This window comes from Lissotriton helveticus, chromosome 4_1 (assembly GCF_964261635.1).
Source record: "Lissotriton helveticus chromosome 4_1, aLisHel1.1, whole genome shotgun sequence".
Classification (NCBI taxonomy): domain Eukaryota; kingdom Metazoa; phylum Chordata; class Amphibia; order Caudata; family Salamandridae; genus Lissotriton; species Lissotriton helveticus.
Genome location: NC_136063.1, coordinates 347,049,980 through 347,069,286, shown reverse-complemented (window position 1 = coordinate 347,069,286; position 19,307 = coordinate 347,049,980). Strand labels below are relative to the sequence as shown.

The 19,307-nt window shown below is 45.3% G+C and overlaps 1 protein-coding gene across 1 annotated transcript in view; it reads right to left on the bottom strand.

The window, feature by feature from the left end:
- CSMD3 (CUB and Sushi multiple domains 3) overlaps positions 1 to 19,307 on the bottom strand; it is a 3,006,114-nt gene that overhangs the window by 1,373,369 nt on the left and 1,613,438 nt on the right. Inside the window, exon 17 of the mRNA XM_078686868.1 lies at positions 13,622 to 13,760. Coding sequence (XP_078542994.1) covers positions 13,622 to 13,760 — 139 coding nt within the window. The remainder of the gene's footprint in view (positions 1 to 13,621; positions 13,761 to 19,307) is intronic.

Here is a 19,307-nt window from a genome sequence, read left to right as displayed (position 1 = left end):
GCAATGTCTGGAGTCGTCCTATGATTTTACTCGAAGCTCCCAGGAAAAGGACATTCCCATAGTCGAGGCGTGATGTAATCAGTGCCTGGGTCATAGTACGCCTAGCCTCCAAAGGGAGAAGATCTAGGGTTTTGTTGAGGGTCTTTAGGACTCCGAAGCACTTGCCTACTAACCGGTTGATGTGTGTCTCATAAGAGAGTGCGGGATCCATCCATATCCCTAAGTTTTTCGCTTCAGTACATGGTGTAGGCATATCGCCTAAACAGCTTGGCCACCAGTCACATGTCCAAAACCGTTGATCACCACCAACCACCAAGACTTCTGTCTTGGATCCGTTCAATTTAAGGCAGTGCGTATCCATCCAGGTGGCCAGTGCCTGCATACAGGCTCTGAAGTTATTAGCTTCAGCCGCTGGCGTTTGGGTGAGGGTGAGTAAGAGCTGTGTATCGTCGGCGTAGGATACAATCTCTACGCCGAGCGATTGAACTAACTCAGCCAGGGGGGCCATATATAAGTTAAAAAGGGTAGGACTTAAAGCAGAGCCCTGTGGCACCCCCTGTTCCAATACCCACTCTTCAGACTGAAATGAGCCCCGCTGAACCTGAAAGCTTCTGCCTGTCAGAAACGATTTAAGCCAGCCGAGTGCTCTATCAGTCACACCTCTTCTGTTCAGACACTGTAGCAAGGTGATATGTGCTACAGTGTCGAACGCTGCGCTTAGGTCTAGCATGACCAGTGCCATGGTTAGGCCTGCGTCAGCTCCTTGACGTAGAGTTTCGGTGGCTCTTAATAGGGCCGTCTCAGTAGAGAAGCCTCTTCAGAAACCCCGATTGCGAGGGGTGCAGGAGATTATTCTTCTCCGCAAATGCCATCAATTGCACATTTGCAATTTTCTCTGCAATTTTTAGCGGTATAGGGTAGCAGAGAGATAGGTCGTAGGTTCTCCAGGACCTCTAGGCTTACATCAGGTTTTTTTCTTATAGGTAATACAATTGCTTTTTTCCAGTTTCTTGGCAGGGTCTGGGAGTCAAAGGATGTAGCAAGGACATGGCGGATGTATGGTTCTAAGGCGGCTATGCTTGCGCCCAGGACTCTTGGAGGAGCGGGGTCACGAGGGGAGCCCGATTTTATGCTAGTACAGATGGTTACCAGTTCTTTACTGGGTGGTACGGTAAAGCATTCTAACCTTGGTTTTGCATTTGCCATTTCCAGTTCCTTCAGTTCTGTGAAGACTTCTCCAGCCGCAGGATATCTGGAGAAAGAGCTGTATATTTTTTTAACCTTGTCGGCAAAATATTCTGCCACCTTGTTACATTCCATGACGGAATCAGCTTCCAGAGTATTGGAGAGTGAGACGACTGAGATTTCTTTATAGATTTTGAAGAGTTCTCTAGATGAGCAGTCCGCCTCGCTAATTCTGTTTCCATAGAAGGTTGCTTTTGCAGCTCTGACCTGTTTTTGATAGCTTCTCTGGGCTGTTCTGCATTGAAGTTTAGTGCAATCCTTTTTATCCTTGCGCCAAAGTCTCTCTAGCTTTTTGCACTCTGACCTGACCGACTGCAGATCCATATTGTACCATGGGTCCGCTCTCCTTGTTCTGTTCCCTTTTTTGGCCGTGGATAGGGGGGCTACCTTGTTCAAGGCAACAAGGATTCGGGTTTCTAAGTTTTGATTAGCACTTTCACTATCTGTGCCTCCCGGCATCCCACCTAAGCTTAGCATCTCGATAAAACTGGGTATAGAATTTTTTTTCCATTTGCGGTATGGGTAGCAATTATTGCCATTCAATTGGGGGGCAGGCTTAGTTACAGTGTCAATTTCAAAAGGGACTAGAAAATGGTCTGTCCAAGGGAGTGGGTTAGGAGTGCTCGTAGTTATGCCCTCCCAGTTGGCGAACACCGGGTCCAATATATGGCCATGAATATGTGTGGGTGTTTGATTTATTAGAACCAGATTCGTATTTCATAATTCCTGCATCACGTCTGTGGCTTCCTTTAGCTGGATATCATCAAAATGAATATTAAGATCACCCAGGAGGAGGACCTTCCTATGTCTCAGCGCTAAGTGAGCAAGATGTTCTTGTAAGCTTGGTCTGAAATTTCCCAGGGTCCCAGGCGGTCTATAAAGGAGGACACCCGAGATATGGTCCTGAGGGCCGAGCTTCAATGCGAATTTGCCTGCTTCGCAGTTTTCTATTCCAAGAGGTTCAAGGGATCTTTTGAAATCTGATTGTGACTTTCGGGGACTTTTTCGACACAAAACCTCTTTTTTGCATACGAATGATGTCACAATTTGAGAGAGAGTTTTTCATCCACTAAACCTAAGAATAGCTCAGCCCACAAGGGGATGAGGAAATGTCAGAATTGTGTCCATCGTAATAATGTAATTGTGGGCAATAGCATCTCACATCCACACATAGGCAGAATCATCAGATTCAGGCACACAGCAGATGATAATATGCAACCAGTAATATATGCCATCAAACATCATTGTGGTCTATTTTATAAGGGGAAAATGGATGAAAGTATTACATTCCGGGTCACAGAACATAAAACCATGATTAGGAACGGCAACCATAACTACAGCTTAGTGGCTCACTGGTTGGGTCACAATCATAGCATCTCTGAACTTTGGTTCACGGTCTTGGAAAGTATAGCAATCAATCCAAAAAGAATGCTCAAAGACAGTTGACTCAACGTAGTACATACAGGATTAGGGCTATAAAACGTTTGATTATGGGGGGTTTAAATTACCAGTTGGAGGTGGCATTTTCCTCTAACATTTGTACACAGGTACATTTACCAGAGTACACCAAGCAGAGCATGTTTCAAGCATCACAGCCTCACACACATTGACTTGTAGAACTCCTATGTCATCATAGGAGCATAGTTCAACAATATATCACTCTGTAGGATGAGACTGACTTAACATCAGAGCAGTATTGCTGTTACAAACTTCTTTTTATCACATGTATTTGTATCAGCATTAGCACAACAATATTCATACATTCGTAATAATTTTGAACTTGTTGAGTACATGGACGGGGTTACAAGTCATAGATCATCATTTTTAGACAAGTATTTCCATTTGTGTTTTGTTTTATGAAAATGTTGTAATATGATGTTGGTCCTATTATGTCACATAATAACACTGATGCCCAGTCCAATCAAGCATTTGTTCAGAGACATTATATTCCATATAAGATTTCTATGAAACAAGCTTGTAACGCCAATAATCTATTGCATTAAGTTTTTCTCTTCCAAGGTCCCATGATAATTTTCCCTTTACATTTTTTCTGGGTCATTGATCAATTTCCCATTCTTGGTTTGATTTAAAATACCATTTAAATATTATTTTATAAAGGACTTATATGTTACCTAATATTCGGGGCATGACACATTGGTTTCACATTTCTGAGCTATGGCACATGTAAGATCAATGTGTGAAATAGAAAACTAGTCGGCCGTGTCTTTTTTCTTTGTTTATTATCACAGGATTCGTCATGACAGCACACAGGTTGGAAACTCAATTAGCATTCTGCATCAATGGAGTTTTACATTTTCAGTCAGCAAATGAGTCAAGAGGAATCACTACTGTGCGTTGAAGAGGGTACGGTACATTAAATGGTATGGAGAGTGAGACACACGGTTTTAATGTATCAGTGATTTTTAGAAATTTGATTATTTGTTGCAGCCCTCCGTCATAGATTCAAAGTCTGTGCAAAGATATTACGGACGTATCCTACATGAAAAGCTACTGGCCCGTTGGATCATTTTTTTCAAGGTATTTCATTATGTACATCTACAAGATGGAGGACACATGGCATGTGTTATTGGTTTCTGACCGAGTATCTGTTTTTGCTTCACAGATAGGAATGGTGGAAACCTCATGCGTATTCAGGGGCAAAGGTTCCTGCATAACATTAATGTATCGTCTTTGAGAGTAGTTTCTCAATGCAATTTCACTATGGGGACTCTCACTGGCACTAGGCAAGTAATTCGAGCAATGCTTTATTTCCATCATAGGAGTGATAATTGCAGACGACATTGAAGAATAAAGTGTTTTGCATTCACGTTTAATTTTAGACAGTTGGTTTTGTTTGTTGGTAGTGCGCTCTTATTCTGAGGATGCATGCTGGGATACAGAGTTTGGTGTTGTACTCATGGGCAGGCATTGTTGGATTTTGTAAGGGCAGGAGAGTGCCTCTACAAGGAATTTTGAATATACACCAGAGAACAATTTGCACTTTATCACTAAGCACAATACGCGGGTGATTTGTTAATTTAAGGTTAATGAGAGGTTTGGATGCACTTGGTTGCATGATGTACTCTGGAATCCTTCAGCTCTCTTGGAATAACATATGACTCCTCTCACGTCCTGAATGTCTGTGTGGTATATACAACAATAAGTACTGAAGGTGTCCCATTTCTATTATCTTTGTTTTGTAGTTACCCCTGATGAAGGGTCTTGGCAACCAAAATGCATTGGGTACTTCAACATATGTACATATATTTTAGCATTGAGGAAGAACCTGGTATTGTTTACAGCAAATGTGAAGCAACATGTTGCAATATCCAAAGGCAGTGGAAATGGATTGAATACCAAAAATGTGAATAAATATTGTTTACTAGTAGCCCTAAGATGGACAGCAGTGCAGGCTGGGACGAGTACACTTAGGTGATCTGGCCATCTCGAAAACATTTTGCGGGTTTGGGTGGGACCCGCTCTGGCCTTGACCACTCAGTTTCTACATTTATATTAATTTGTCTATCTGTATATGAACACTGGAGTACTTTAGAGTGCATGACAACCATTTTTCTTGTAAGATAAACCTTATGCCAAGTGTACCCCTTCCTTTTTAATGCATATAGTTCACACAAAGTGTGAGGCCTAGACAGCCCAGTGGGCAGGGTACAATGTATTTAAAAAGTTGGTCATGTACTTTCAAGATGTACATGTCCTGGTAGTGAGAAACACTTAAACTCATTTTGAAATGAAATCAAACAAAGATATATCAAGGTCACTGCTTCCCAGTGATGTCTAGGTACTAGCCAACAAAGAGGTAAGCTAAAAAGCTGTAATGAAAATATGGGAAATAAGAAGACTATTGATTGAAAAAGCCATGTTTTTACACTTTTCCTGAATGGCATCACTCCTTTCATTTTCTTGAGGTCAAGGGGAAGAGTATTCCATAACTTGGAATGAAGCTTCTGCCTCCCTAGTTCGATCTTCTGACGTTGGGAACAATTACATTCAACACTGAAGATGAGTGTAAGGACCTGGAAGAGGTGTACCCTGTGAACCTTTGTTTCAAGTAGTCAGGGCTAGACTCTGGGAGGGCCTTACAAGAGATACAGAGTGCTTTAAAATCACTGCATTCCTTCATGGTGAGCCAATGAAATGTGGTCAAGGCTTGAGAGGCAGATAGATGCTTAGGGATCCTGAGCAATAAGTGATCTGCCATGTTATGTATGATGTGCAGCTGGTTTACAGGTATGTTCTTCAAAGTCATGAATACAGCATTGCAGTAGTCCAGTTTGGACAGAAGGAGGGCAGAGACCACAGTTTTCTACAATTCCTGTGGAATGAACGTAACACATTTTCTTTAAAACTTACAAACTTTCAATTACTGCAAGGCCTTCCTCTCCCTTGGGATAGCATTGGGGTTACCTTATTATATTTAATAAGTTGGAATTCCGAAATGGGAACAGGTCAATGAGCTCATGTTTGGTGTCTTTGGAATTGTAGTGAAAAAAAAACCTCTCTTACGATAAAGACGGAATTCAAATAGCATTTTTGAAAATGCCACCTTTAAAATGTTGCTGCGGCAACAAATGATGGATGGAATGCTGAACAAATCACACATTTACCCCCAGACAAGATATCTGGGTTAAATCCATCATTATTTTGCTAACTATGCCACCCCAGTTTAGACCCAGCCATATGCACATCAGTCTCGACCCTGCTCCTCGGAGGAACAGTCCAGGCCTGAACTGCTAAGCTCCGTGCACCCTGGATCAGAAACAAGCATCCTGGGACCGGTTTCGGGATATCACCCCTAAGTAGCCAGGCTAGCTGGAATCCAGTGACACAGCGAGCAAGGGACCCATGTCTTCGGGCAGTTTGGGCTGGACTGTTCCCATGAGGAGCAGGATGAAGACTGATTTGCATATAGCTGGGTCCAAACAAAAACAAGGGTGGCGTAGTGAGGAAAAGAATGGTGGATTTAACCCAGATCTCTTGACTGGAATGAATGCTTGATTTAGTCTGCATTCCATCCATCAATTGTTGCCGCAACCTTTAGAAAGTTGGCATTTTCCTGCCTCAGTCATTTAGTGCCTCTAGCCTGTCTCTGGGTCCCATGAATGGGTGTAGCTGACATGTGGGCTTTGTGTATTCCTCCTAGACAGCCACCTAGAATAGAGAGCTTATATGTGCCTGAATGAGCCATCATTGGCAGGATGGGAGCACAGAGCTGGGCACAGCTCTATTTACACTTGAATAGTCTGTGTCCTGCCGCCACACAAATGCCTGTATACCCCCTGTAGTAAGCCTGGAGCCATGGTATGGGTGGCAGGAAGCCTGTGCACTTTAAGGGGAACCTCTAGAAGCTTACCCTACTTCGAAGGAAGGCCCAGGGATAAATATTGGACCTCAGACACTAATTCTTCAGCACACTTGTGGACCTGTGAATACTTGTCAGGAAGAAGGACTTCTGTGATACTGAAATGAATGTCACTCTGCTGAACTTCTGCTCTGAATGACTACTGCCTGCTGTGCTGCACTGCTGCCTGCTGCCCTCTTGCCTGGGTGAGGAGGACTGGACCTGCATCTGTTGATCACAAGACAACAGAGTGACTCCAAAGACTAGTTAGCTGGCCCGATGAATAGAGTCTCAGTGTCTGAAGGCTCCACTCATCTTGAACCTTGTTCCTAGACTTTGCTATCTATGACTCCTACCCTGCCAAGTGGTGCCACCCTAGTCCTGGACACCTGGAAGCTGGCCTATAAGTGCATTGACAGCCCATCTGTGGAGCAAGCAGAACCGATGCATCTTCTGGGCTGCGCAGCGCAATCCAGAGCAGAACTGATGCACTGCCTCTGTTGCAAGGATTCTCTCAAAGCGCAACTGAACTTCCACCTGTGCAAAGCTTCCATTATGCAGGCCCTTGCATCGCAAATCTCTCGTCAATGGCAACCTTGACGATGATGCAGGTTCTTGCATCCTACTCTCATGGCTCCTTGGAAGCGAGGCACCGTCTCAATTGCATGAAGCATCCTGGTTGCCATATTCTGCATTGCAAGCCCTCGTCGATAAAATCCTCAATTATAAAACAGGACCTCGCATCGCAACATCGCAGCACCTCGGAACAGACATATCACCTTGGCTATGAAAGGCATCCTCGACATATGACCTCTCAATGCTTCACAACCTGTACTTAAGGCACTCTTGTTTATGGGACCTAACTGGGCCTCTGTAGATGGCCCATGCTTGATCGTGGTCAGCATGGACTTGTGACTTTGCCCTGGTCCCGTGTGACCAGATATCTACAGCTGGCGCTTGGTGCTAATTTCACAAAAACTTTTAAAATTGCATATCTCTGATTCTACTGATTGGATTATTGTCATTTTGTTCTTCTTTTATTTATTAAAGTCTACTCTATTTTCCTAACCTGGTGTTGGATCCTTTGTGGTGTGTTTTCACTGTGTTACTTTTTGAAGTGTTGTAAAAATACTTTACACATTGCTTCGGAGATAAGCTTACTGCTGTGTGTCAAGCTACCCTTCTTTGACCTCCTGGTTGTATTTTTCTCTTCTTGTTCTCTTTATTTTCATTTGTGCATTATATCACTGTTTTTTATCATTCTGTTCCTATTCACTGTGTTCTTTTTTTTTAGTATTCTGTTCATTACTCGCAGCCCCTTGCCGTTCCCATCTCCCTGTTACCGCCGCTGCAGACCTGTGGCCCCACCCCCTGCCCTCACCTGTTTCCCACCTCCCATCTCAGCGTCCCCCCCTCCCCTACAAATGCTGAACACTGCACAGTTGTGCTGCTGGCATGCCGAAGGCGTGCCTAAGGCAAGCCAATCTGCGCCCATCCGTGACCCACCCGTGACCAGTGCCAGGAACCCTGGCTCTCCAGGGCCCCGACGATATGACTCACCACCCTCTAAGCTCTCAACCCCGAAGACACCCAGACTGCCAGATCTCCTCACCGAACACCACCCATGGACCTTTCTCCTGCAGACTCTGCCAGCGTTCCTTCACCTTCGACAGCGCCCACATGTCCGCCGCAGGCTCACAGTACGCCCAGGACACCGAAGGCCTGAAGTGCATCATCCTCAACGAACGCTCCCTCCACAGACACACTGTAGAGATCTGGGAACTGATCGACACCCTCACGCCCAACGCTGCCTTCTTCACGGAAACCTGGACAAAGCCACCTCCGGTCCTGACAACGCCACCGCAATCCCTGACCGTTACAAGATCCAGAGGAAGGACCATCCACACCGCCTGCACGAGTGACCCCCACTCCAGCACAGAACACCTCCACTTCCAGATCCAGACCTCCCCATGGACCATGCTCCACGGCACCCTCGCCTACAGACCCCCGGGACCTCGTTCCCTGGCCACAACAGCAATCACCAGCCTTGTCGAAACCCATACCATCACCTCCACAGACTACATCTTACTCAGAGGCCTGAATTTCCACCTCAACAACTGCAGCAGCCTCGACTCCACCGCCCACCTCAACAACCTCTCCTACCTTGGAATGAAGCAGCTTGTCAACACATCCACGCACAGAGCAGGACACACCCTCGACCCCATCTTCACAGGAGGATCAAACGTCCACTTCAGCCTCACCACACAGCCCCCTGGATTGACCCCCACTGCGTCCACCCCACCTTCAACACCACCACCCCACCAAAACCAGCCCCCCACCCACCACAAAGGAACTGGAGCAAAATCACAGAGGAACACCTCAACTCCACCCTCCTCCTAGGCCCCCCACCACCACATCTGATGCCAACTCTGCAGCCAAAGAACTCCATTGATGGATCTCCAGATGTGCTAACTAGATCGCCCCCACCGCCACCCTGCCAAACAACGTCCCCTGAAGGCCACCTGGTTCACCACCAAACTCCAAGTCACCAGGCATACCCACAGACGCCTCGAGAAAATATGGTGAAGCTGTAAAACCACAGAAGACCTAAACAACCATAGGAGCACCCTGAAGGACTACCACCAGCTCATAAGGGACACCAAACGGACCTTCATCAAGAACAAAATCGACACCAATGCGACAAACGCCAAAGAACTCTTCAACGTCATACAGCAATTCACCAAACCGCCCAGCAAGGCCGCGGACATCACACCATCCCAGGATCTCTGCAACAATCTCAGCGCCTACTTCCATCAGAATATCAAGACCCTCTACGACCACTTCAGCGACCAGATGCCATTCACCACCCCTTTCCCCTCCACTGACCACCAGCCAACCATCACCACCCGGAACCCCGCCATGGTGGAACTCATCACCACGACCATGATGAAAACCCTGTCTGGAGCCCCCATGGACCCCTGCCCACCACACATCTTCCAGAAGGCCGCCATCGTCCCCGAACTAGGTTGGACCATCAACGCCTCCCTCCAATCTGGCACCTTCCCTGATGACTGGAAGCAGGCAGAAGTCAAGCCCCTCCTTAAGAAAGCCTCGGCCGACCCTACGGACCTAAAGAACTACCGGCCCATGTCTCTGCTTTCCTTCACCACCAAAATTTGCTGAAAGTCATAAATGCCCATCTGACCGCATTCATTGAAGACCACTCCATCCTAAAAGCCTCCCAGTTTGGATTCCACAGCAACCGCAGCACCGAGACTGCCCTCCTCGCCACCACTGACGACATCTGCATGATACTTGACCAGGGACACACTGCAGCCCTCCTCCTACTAGACCTCTCCGCGGCCTTCGACACCGTCTCACACCACACCCTCACAGCTAGACTGCACGACACTGGGATACAAGGAACACCCTCATTTGGAACATATCCTTTCTCTTCAGCAGAACCCAGAGGATCAGACTGCCCCCTTTCCTCTCCGAACGCACAGAGATCAACTGCGGAGTATCACAGAGATCATCACTCAGCCTCACGCTCTTAAACATCTACATGGCCCCCCTCGCCGCGATCGCTCAACACTGAGAAAACAGAGGTCCTCATCCTGGGACCCTTGACCTCCGCCTGGGACGACACATGGTGGCTCTCTGCCCTTGGGAGTCCTCACACCTCGACAGACCACACTTGGAACCTCGACATCATCCTCGACTCCTCTCTCACCATGACCCACCAGATCAACGCCGTCGCCTCCACCAGCTTCAACTGCCTCTGCATCCTCTGAAAGACCTTCAAATGGATCCCCCCCCCCGAACACACAGACTTATAACCAGCAGACTGGACTATGGAAACGTCCTCTATGCCGGCATCAACAGGACCCTTCTACACAAGCTCCAACCCATCCAGAATGCCGTGGCCAGACTTGTCCTCGGGACCTCATGGCACGAATGCATGACGCAACACCTTTGAGACCTTCACTGGCTCCCGGTCGAGAAGAGAATAACCTACAAGCTTCTCACCCACACCTACAAATCCCTCCACAACATCAGATCCAAATACCTCAACGATAGAGTCTGTTTCCATGCACCCAAATGAACTCTCTGATCTGCCGACCTCGCCCTAGTGGAGACCCCCCGCATCTTCAGAAGCAGAGCAGGAGGAAAGGTCTTATCTTACATCGCAGCCAAAACCTTGAACAAGCTCCCGATCAGTATCAGACGTTCCCCTAACCTGCACTTCTTCAGGCAGGACCTCAAGACCTTGCTCTTAGACTGAGGCGGAGCTGCCTGACCCCCCCCCCCCCAAGTGCCTTGAGAGCCTCACGGGTGAGTAGCGTGCTTTATAAGCCCCTGATTGATTGATTGATTGATTGATTGATTGATTGATTGCTTCTGAGTTAAGTTTACTGCTGCCTGTCAAGCTACCCGAGGGTTGAGCGCAGAATATTTTAGGGTTGCATGTGACTTCACCCTGAAAAGGATAGTGGTTCCTGTTAGAGTAGGGTTTCACCCCCTCAACCAGTAGCCCAATTTCTTACAAGCATCTCATGACAGCAAAAAAAGGAGTATGAATAATGTGGTGGTAATATAAAATACAACCGAAATATGGAATAAGTGTACTTTAGTCTTTATTTCCACATTTGTTTGATTGTATGAACATCTTTGTAACTATGATGTATCTGTATTAATTTAGTGTGGCACTAAATTATCTTCTGACATATTAATTTATACAATTTATAAAAAGGATGGACAGTGCGTTGATCAAAAATAGGCTAATTACAGTGTTTGATTTTTCAGTACATATCACTTCAAAAGAGCAAGCTTTAGCTCTGAGATGTGAAGTGGTACAACATTCTTTATACGAGTGGTTTTGACAAATGTCCCATAATGCCTGCTTTCCTACCTTTTGGGACACCATTCTTCGGTATCTTCACGCTGGTCCTCATTTTCTGCAACGAGTAAGCTTGTCTGGGCATAATCCAATTACTGTCAGTGTTCGGTGCCATTGAAAGGTCCAATTTAAATGTATGGGATTCCTGTGGCCTTCTGTGAAAATCTATGTCGCCCTGAGACCGTCACAATAGACATTATGCTAATGAATGTAAGGGGACCACGGCACATGGACGGCCATGCGTGCATGTGGTGAGCGATATGCCAGGGCGTCACATCTGTTATACACAAAGCGCAAGCAGCGTGACGTTTCATTAATTTTATGGGAGTGCGGGACTCTCGTTTCTCATTTACCTCGGTGGCTATGTGTATGAATTCCATTCGCAGCCATGGATGCACGCGGACAGCTGTCAACACCTTCAGCATCCTACGCCGTGCAGGCCTCGCGCGCTGCGCCACCCAAAGGACATGCTTTGCCACCAGGCGGGACCCAGATGCTTACACGGAAAGGGCACTCACGCCCAGGAATGGACTTCTCGGCATGTGTGGGTGATGAGTTGTTAACTGGTCTGCCATATTTGCTATCGTTAGGTGTGATGTGGCGCTAATCACTCCTTTCAACGAAGCACGTGCCCTGCGGAGCTCAAGGTTCAGACTGGCACATGCAGCTTTCGAGTTAACATTGGCTCTCAGCTCTCAGCAAATGTTTATACATCTCTGTTGTTCTCTGTGTGCCGTCGACGCCGCTCCTGTGCCAAATGCCCTCTGGGTTCCATCTGTCCCGACATTGCCTATGCATAATCGGTGTCTGATTCCCCTCTGCCGGCGTGGATATTTCTAAATCTACTTCACTTGTGTAGGTGCGGACACGGGAATGCATAAAACAACACCAGCTCCCCTGTCACTACTATCAGTCGTTGCCACAACATGGATGGGGAGTGCCGGCAGTAACTCAATGGTAGCCGCAGCACATTGTCCCATGCACTGGAACCACGTAAGAAGCATTTTGCCTCGTTTCCTTCACTTCCTTGCCTCACATCCACGTTTCATTTTTATATTAAACTTATTCAATGCAAGATGTACTTGTGACTACCCAAATTAAAGACAGCATATTGCTGGCAATACTATAAGCAAGTACTGGCACAAAGTGAAAGACTCAAGATTGTTTGCTTGTGGAAAGTACTGGTGTCACAAATAGTTTTCGTTTTTCTTCACATATACATCATAGAGTGTAAAAAAGAAGATCAGAATCTATTTGAAGCTTGGGTTGTGCAGGAGATGGTTTGCTTTGCTTCTCGAGGCCGGTGACGTGCCAGCGATAACACGTTTTTCCACTGTATACTTCTAGAGGATGTTATGATATGATCTATACACATGGCATGCTTTCTCGAAGATGCTCAGGGTTTCAACCAGAGTCAATGGAGCCAAAGCAGGAATGAGCAGCAGGCGCTGCTTTTTATAACCTTTCCGCATTCTTTTCTCCGCTGCACAATGGCCGCTACAATGAGGATGAAGCAGCTTCCGGGTTAATGTCTGTCTCATTTCGCATAACCCGTCTAAATTCCTCCTCTGTTTCTCTACAAATGTGTAGGAGGTTTGTACATTCATTGCATAGTCTATATTTACAGTTTACACAATAAATTATACGAAGAAGCGTACATATCTACTGAAAATGGACGAAGGGCATGGGATTATCACAATACGAAAAATGTTAATTATTTGGAAGCTACCATGCACATATGGGACCACCCTAAAGACATATAAATCATAATCTGAAGTAGGAGAGGCGACCGCACTAGCACACAACTAGGATCAAAGTGATCCGTAGCACAGAGGTGACGTCAGCACCTTCTGCAATACTAAAGTGTCCTCTGGGGAGCAAACAACATACACACTCACCAGATGTACCACACGTGCACTTTGTATGATACAGCTCAGATAAGCGCAGACATATTTCATAAATAAACTTATGCAAAGAGGTTACACTATTTTATGCTTCATCAAAAGAAAATATAGTCAACACGATTGATGTAATAAACGACATTAGCCAATATTCAATGAAAATAACATTACTGCAATAAATCCAAATTACGCGACAATAGTAAAGATTTGAAAGACCTTTCAAAGGTAATTTTGATGGAGTGTTCCGGTTCAGCCTCGATCACCCACTCACAGTTCAACGAGTCTTTGTAGTATCCAGGCCAGCCTGGAGAGAGGATGACCCCACTGGGAGATGAAAAATGACCACCACATGGAGCTGCAAAAAGAAGGACATTGATAATTAGAGTATAGAAAGTAGCTTTCTCACTTTTCAGTGCATCGAATTGCAAATAGATATGATGTTCAAAACCAGAAGAATGCATTCTAATAGCCGAAACTGAATTACTATGATACTGTATTTCAGCCATTGTAGAGGAAAACACTTTTGAAGTGAAAAAGCGAATTAAGAAATTTATAGCATAATAAACCAACCACTGTCGTAAAAGGCTTTGCTAATTGCTCCATTAAAATGGCATTGTTTTACAAGCCTTTCATCCTTAGCCACACAAGCTGAAATTCTGACTTTGGCTAGTGAAAATTGCGAGGGCTACATACATGGAAATAAGTTGTCCTGTGCACCAAACCAGTGTATATTTTATTACACGTCTCACATACACTACATTTTCCAGTGGTTTAATTTTTTTGCAGCACGTATAGTAATGAAACACCATGGGGTAGTGCATAATCTCCTTAAACTTTAATCATGTTTGGAGATGATCAGCTATAAAATACTACTTACTAGGTGATGGTAACAGTGAATTTGACTACATGGATCAGCACTTTCTTGCCTGCCGGGTCTGATCTGGTAAAACGGACCCTTTTCCTGTCAACCTTCACAGACTTCACCTGTTGTGTAGCACAGGTTCCTGCATGATCATCAACCTTCTTCATCATCTACATGATGCTCCTTGCAAATATGCATGTACACACCACCTAATTAAATATCAAGAGAATCATATGAAACTCATGGCTTGCTTAAGTGTTCAGAAAACTATGTGGCAGAATTGCCTCTCTTGTACCACATCTATATTCAAAGTACTGGAACCCAAATGCTGGGTGCAGCTAAACAGCTCATTGCCCTATACTGGAAGCGAGCAGAGGCACCACCCATAGCTTCATGGTTTGTGCGCCTTTGACAGGTCCTGGCGATGGAGCTACTCACAGCAAGGTTGCAGGCGCGTGATACACGATTTAAGGCGGTTTGGGAACCCTTAGTACGTCACCTCTGCTCTATAGAATACGCGCGACATATGCCCCCTAGACTCCGCGCGCTACACCTCTTCGAGGATGCCATTGTTCCTGCAGACCCGACCAGGCTGTGTCCTTGATTACCATGCACACTATAGATGATGCTAATGCTACCACACACGGCTCCCTACACTTCACTCATCACCAGGCTGCGCGTATCCATCACCCTCTCTCTTTCTCTGCCTACCCTCAGGCTTCTTCGTCCTTCCTACTTCCTTCTCTCCCACTTGCCGCTCTGGCCCTCGTCTCTCTACGAGACAGTTGTGCCCTGTTGGGCAGTTTACGACAGCTGGGCTAGTTTCACGCCCTACGCCTTCCTCGCAAAAGCGGATACACTCTCACGTGTGACAATTTTCTGTGATATGCCCCCTTAAGCCACGCGGCCGGCCCTCCTTGGAGGGTTGTAGGCAAGGCGCTGTGTCGAAACCCCTTCCCCATTCACGCTGGCACTATAACACGAGAGTTATCATCTACGCGGCCGGCCTCGGCATGAGGTTGTAGGCTTAACGCTGTGTTCAAAAATAAAACAGATTTGAATCAAAGTACTGGAACATCTGCCATGCTCTCATTGTATTGGCCTTTCGCAATGGTCCTACTACAATTGCCCTCTCAAATGTCTGCAACCTTGGAATTCTTTCCTAATTCCAAGACGTCAGTGCCTTCCAAGGTGAACAGCGTCAATAAAAAATACATTACCATCTACTTCTGATCTGATTAACGCTAAAGCTAATACATCTGCTTTTATCCATTGCTCTTGCTCATCATTGTGAGATGCCCCACTAATCATTGCAAAGGAACTTATGGGGTTGTCATACAAAGGCTATAACCAAGCACCAACTATGCTCTCTGCATCATCCTTGATCACTTCATAGGTGTGACGTGCATTGTCCACATTCCCACAGGAGTGATTCTTCTCAGCTAATACCCAATCAGACTTTTGAATTCATGATCGCAGCCCTTATTAAGAATTTGCCTGTAATTGGTGTGATATTTCTCGCACCCAATAAAATCCTACTCCACTGGGTATGATAAATACAGTGGGCCTCATTTATGAGGTTTTGCCGTAGGGAAGCACAGCAGGCCTTCCTGCTGCGCTTCCTTACGGCAAAACAAAAGGGCAGGAATGCGCTGTATCTATGATACAGCGCATTCCTGTCCTTTTCCCCTTCGCCGGCGCACAATGGGCTGCCTGCGCCAACGCAGGCACTTTTGCACAATGGAGCAAGGTTGCCTGCATTGCGGGGATGATTATTTGTGTACAGGAAGAGAAACCTTTCTGTACAAAAATAATCACAAGAGGCTTTTCCTCTTTCTATTAGTGCTGCAGAAAAAAGAAAAACTAGGAGAAATAAAGATATTTCTCCCAGTTGCGCCTCCCTTACGCCTCCCAAGGGGAGGCGTAAGCTTTTTGCACTGCCTCAGATTTACGACCTCCTGTAAAACTTGGGCAGTGTCAAAAGGCCATGGATGTTGGTGGGAATGCCTCCAGCAACACCCATTGCACGCCCCTTTAACGCAGAACACTGCGTTAAAGGGACTGATATTTATCAGTCAGCATTAAGCCCAAAAAAGTGGCTTAGAGCTGCCTGATAAATATCACGCAGGCTTCTGTGCCACGGAATGTCGTTCCGATGATGCAAGGGGCCACCAATAATGGAGAGAAATATGCAGATTTTGTTGCTCATTGTACCAAAAACCTCAAGCCCCGTTATTTATCAATCATTTTTCCCATATAAACATCAGCAGGTTTTACATGCCAAAATGGATCCAGGGAATATGATTTTTATTACAATACCCTTAATTCGGATATCTGTGGTAACAAGACTTACCACTCACTCACATCAGAATTCAACGTCCAACTTTTATTGAGGCCCTTAATGTCTTATGCAGAAGACCCTTAACACACACATAAGCACTCTCCTATATTACCAAATTTGTTGTGCCCTGCCAACCAACTAGATATCTAATATTGCCACAGAAAGGAGAGTCTCTATTCATCACCGGCATAAAAATGATTTTGCCATGGAATATAATTGATTTAGATGTAGGAGAATTTACTTTGAAGGACCTGCCCACCAAACTTTCTTTCTTTACCCATTCACACCTAAGGCTATTATCTAAGATTAAGGTTGTCCAAAAGCTCACGGCCAACCTTACTGGCTGCCACTTTTGTAATACTCCTATGAGATTCTATTCCTTCTATTTATTCCCCTACATTCCCACCTTAAACATTAGCAAAATGCTGAAAGTCAACAAAACATGCAATCTAAGTGGGCATTGCTCAGCCAGGGCTGACCAATGGCAAAGTAAAAACAGATATTGAACCAGCAGGCTCTTTGCTCCTCTATTTCGGTTCCTTACTAGTTAAGAAAAAACGATACCTGTCACACACACAGTACCAGTGCATAATCACCAGACGTTCCATTTGCAACATGGAAATAAAGCAAGAAGGAGGATATTTGTGCGAAACTGGGTTGTTGTTTGAGGGGGGCGATACCATATTCAAGCAACAGCCACAATCCGTGTATAGTGAAACACATAAGTACACTAAATTAGTCTGGTATAACTCTGGTAGCTTGGCACAAAAGCAGTCGGGCTGAAATTAGAGGCAATGTGGAAAGTATTTATGCAGCACTCAGATGGTAATAAGGTGGATGAGAGGATGAGGTCCAGTGGCTAGTGCGGTCGACCTCCAATCTGGGAAACCGGGTTCGAATCTCGGCAAAGACGCTCAACATCCTGTGATTCTGGGCAATATTCACTTAATCTCCCTGTGCCTAACTAAAATGAATGTGTCCTTGTGTAACGCAACTGTGGTGCTAATGTAAAGTGCTCTGATACCTGATAACTTCGGGTCAAGTTTGCCCTATATAAAACTACCCCCCCCAAAAAAAAGTGAGAACACAACATAAGGAAAACCAGACACCAATTTTAAAAATATAGCAAAATATAGTTAACTATTTGATGCCGAAACAACAAATATCCAATTAGTAGAACCGAAGATATGTAATTTTGATTTAAGGTAATGATAGTGTCTAAAAGCACAAAGTGCGACTCACTGTCATCTGGTTGTGTGAGACCGTGTGAAAGTCACACATTCAGACTGACCACGATGGAGAGTGGGACAGATACAAGGACCAGGTTAACCCACTGAAAAAGTTATGTTATCAAAGTCCAGCACGAAAAGTCCAGTTCATGGTGGAGAAAGAGCGTCATGAACAGTTGTTGTATTAAAAAAAAGAATAATGAACGGTTGTTGTATTGATCTTTGCACTTGTGGTCAACCCAGGCTGTTGATTCTGTAGCACAAAGTGCAGATTACATTTTGCTGGTAGTTGCAGGTGCTCGCTGTATTGCAAAGAGTCTGTGACACCAGAGCTTCTCGTTGGAGGTCATCAACATCTTGCCACGAGCTGGCCAGTTTGTGGTCGGAAGGAGCCTAAAACTTCAGGATTTCTCCTTTTCTTTCAGGAGGAGCTCAACTGATGCCACACCAAGGGTTCAGGACCTAGGAGGCACCTCCTGGGGATAAGGAACTCACACCAGCAGAGTACAGCAGGGCTCAAGCAGGTCCAGTTGCAGGTCAGGTGCAGAAGATCAGTTTGGCAGTCCTGCTGTAGTATTCCACAGGTCAAGGAGTATATTGAAGGGTGGGTATGAAGGTCATAGTATTATATAGGTGGAAGAAGCTTCTGGAGTTCCTCCACAACATTGTCTGGAATTTCCTTGCTTCCTGCCATGATCCCAGGATGTCTGTGGGCACAATAGGATAGTGTGAAGTTCTTTGTGAGTAAACTAAGTGTATTTGAATAGCATGTGTGACAGGTGACAGCTCTGCCCCTCCCATCAAGCCAGGATGGCCCATCCTTCCAACATTCAGTAACTTTATGCTGTGCCTGTTTGGTAGGGATACACAAAGACCAACTGCTAACTCCACCTCGTCAGGTGACCCAGAACATGCACCAGATGGTTAGGAGAAGAAGAAAAATGCCAACTTTCTAAAAGTGGTATCTTCATAGTTGTGACTTAAAATCTGACTTTACCATTACAGAGGATTTACAACTACAATTCCTTAGGCACCAAACATGAACTTTCTACCTGCTCCCAAACAAATATTTTCACTTATCAAAAAAAATAAGATAACCTAATATTATCCTATGGGAGGGTTAGGCCTCACAGTAGTGGAAAACATATTTGTGAATTTTTCACTACCAGGACATGTAAAACCTGAACAAACATGCCTAACCTTTTAAATTCAATGCACCCTGCCCAATGGGCTGTTCAGGGCCTACCCTGGGGGTGACTTATATCTATTAAAAAAAGGTTGTTTTTGGTTTGGCAAAAGTTATATTTTTCCACGCTGAATTGGCAGCTTAAAACTGAACAGGCTGCAATGGCAGACTTGAGACATGTTTTAAGTGGCTACTTAAGTGGGGGGCACAATAAGTGCTATAGTCCCACTAGAAGGATTTGATTTACCAGTCTTTGGTATTTGGTATAAAACATTATTAGGGAC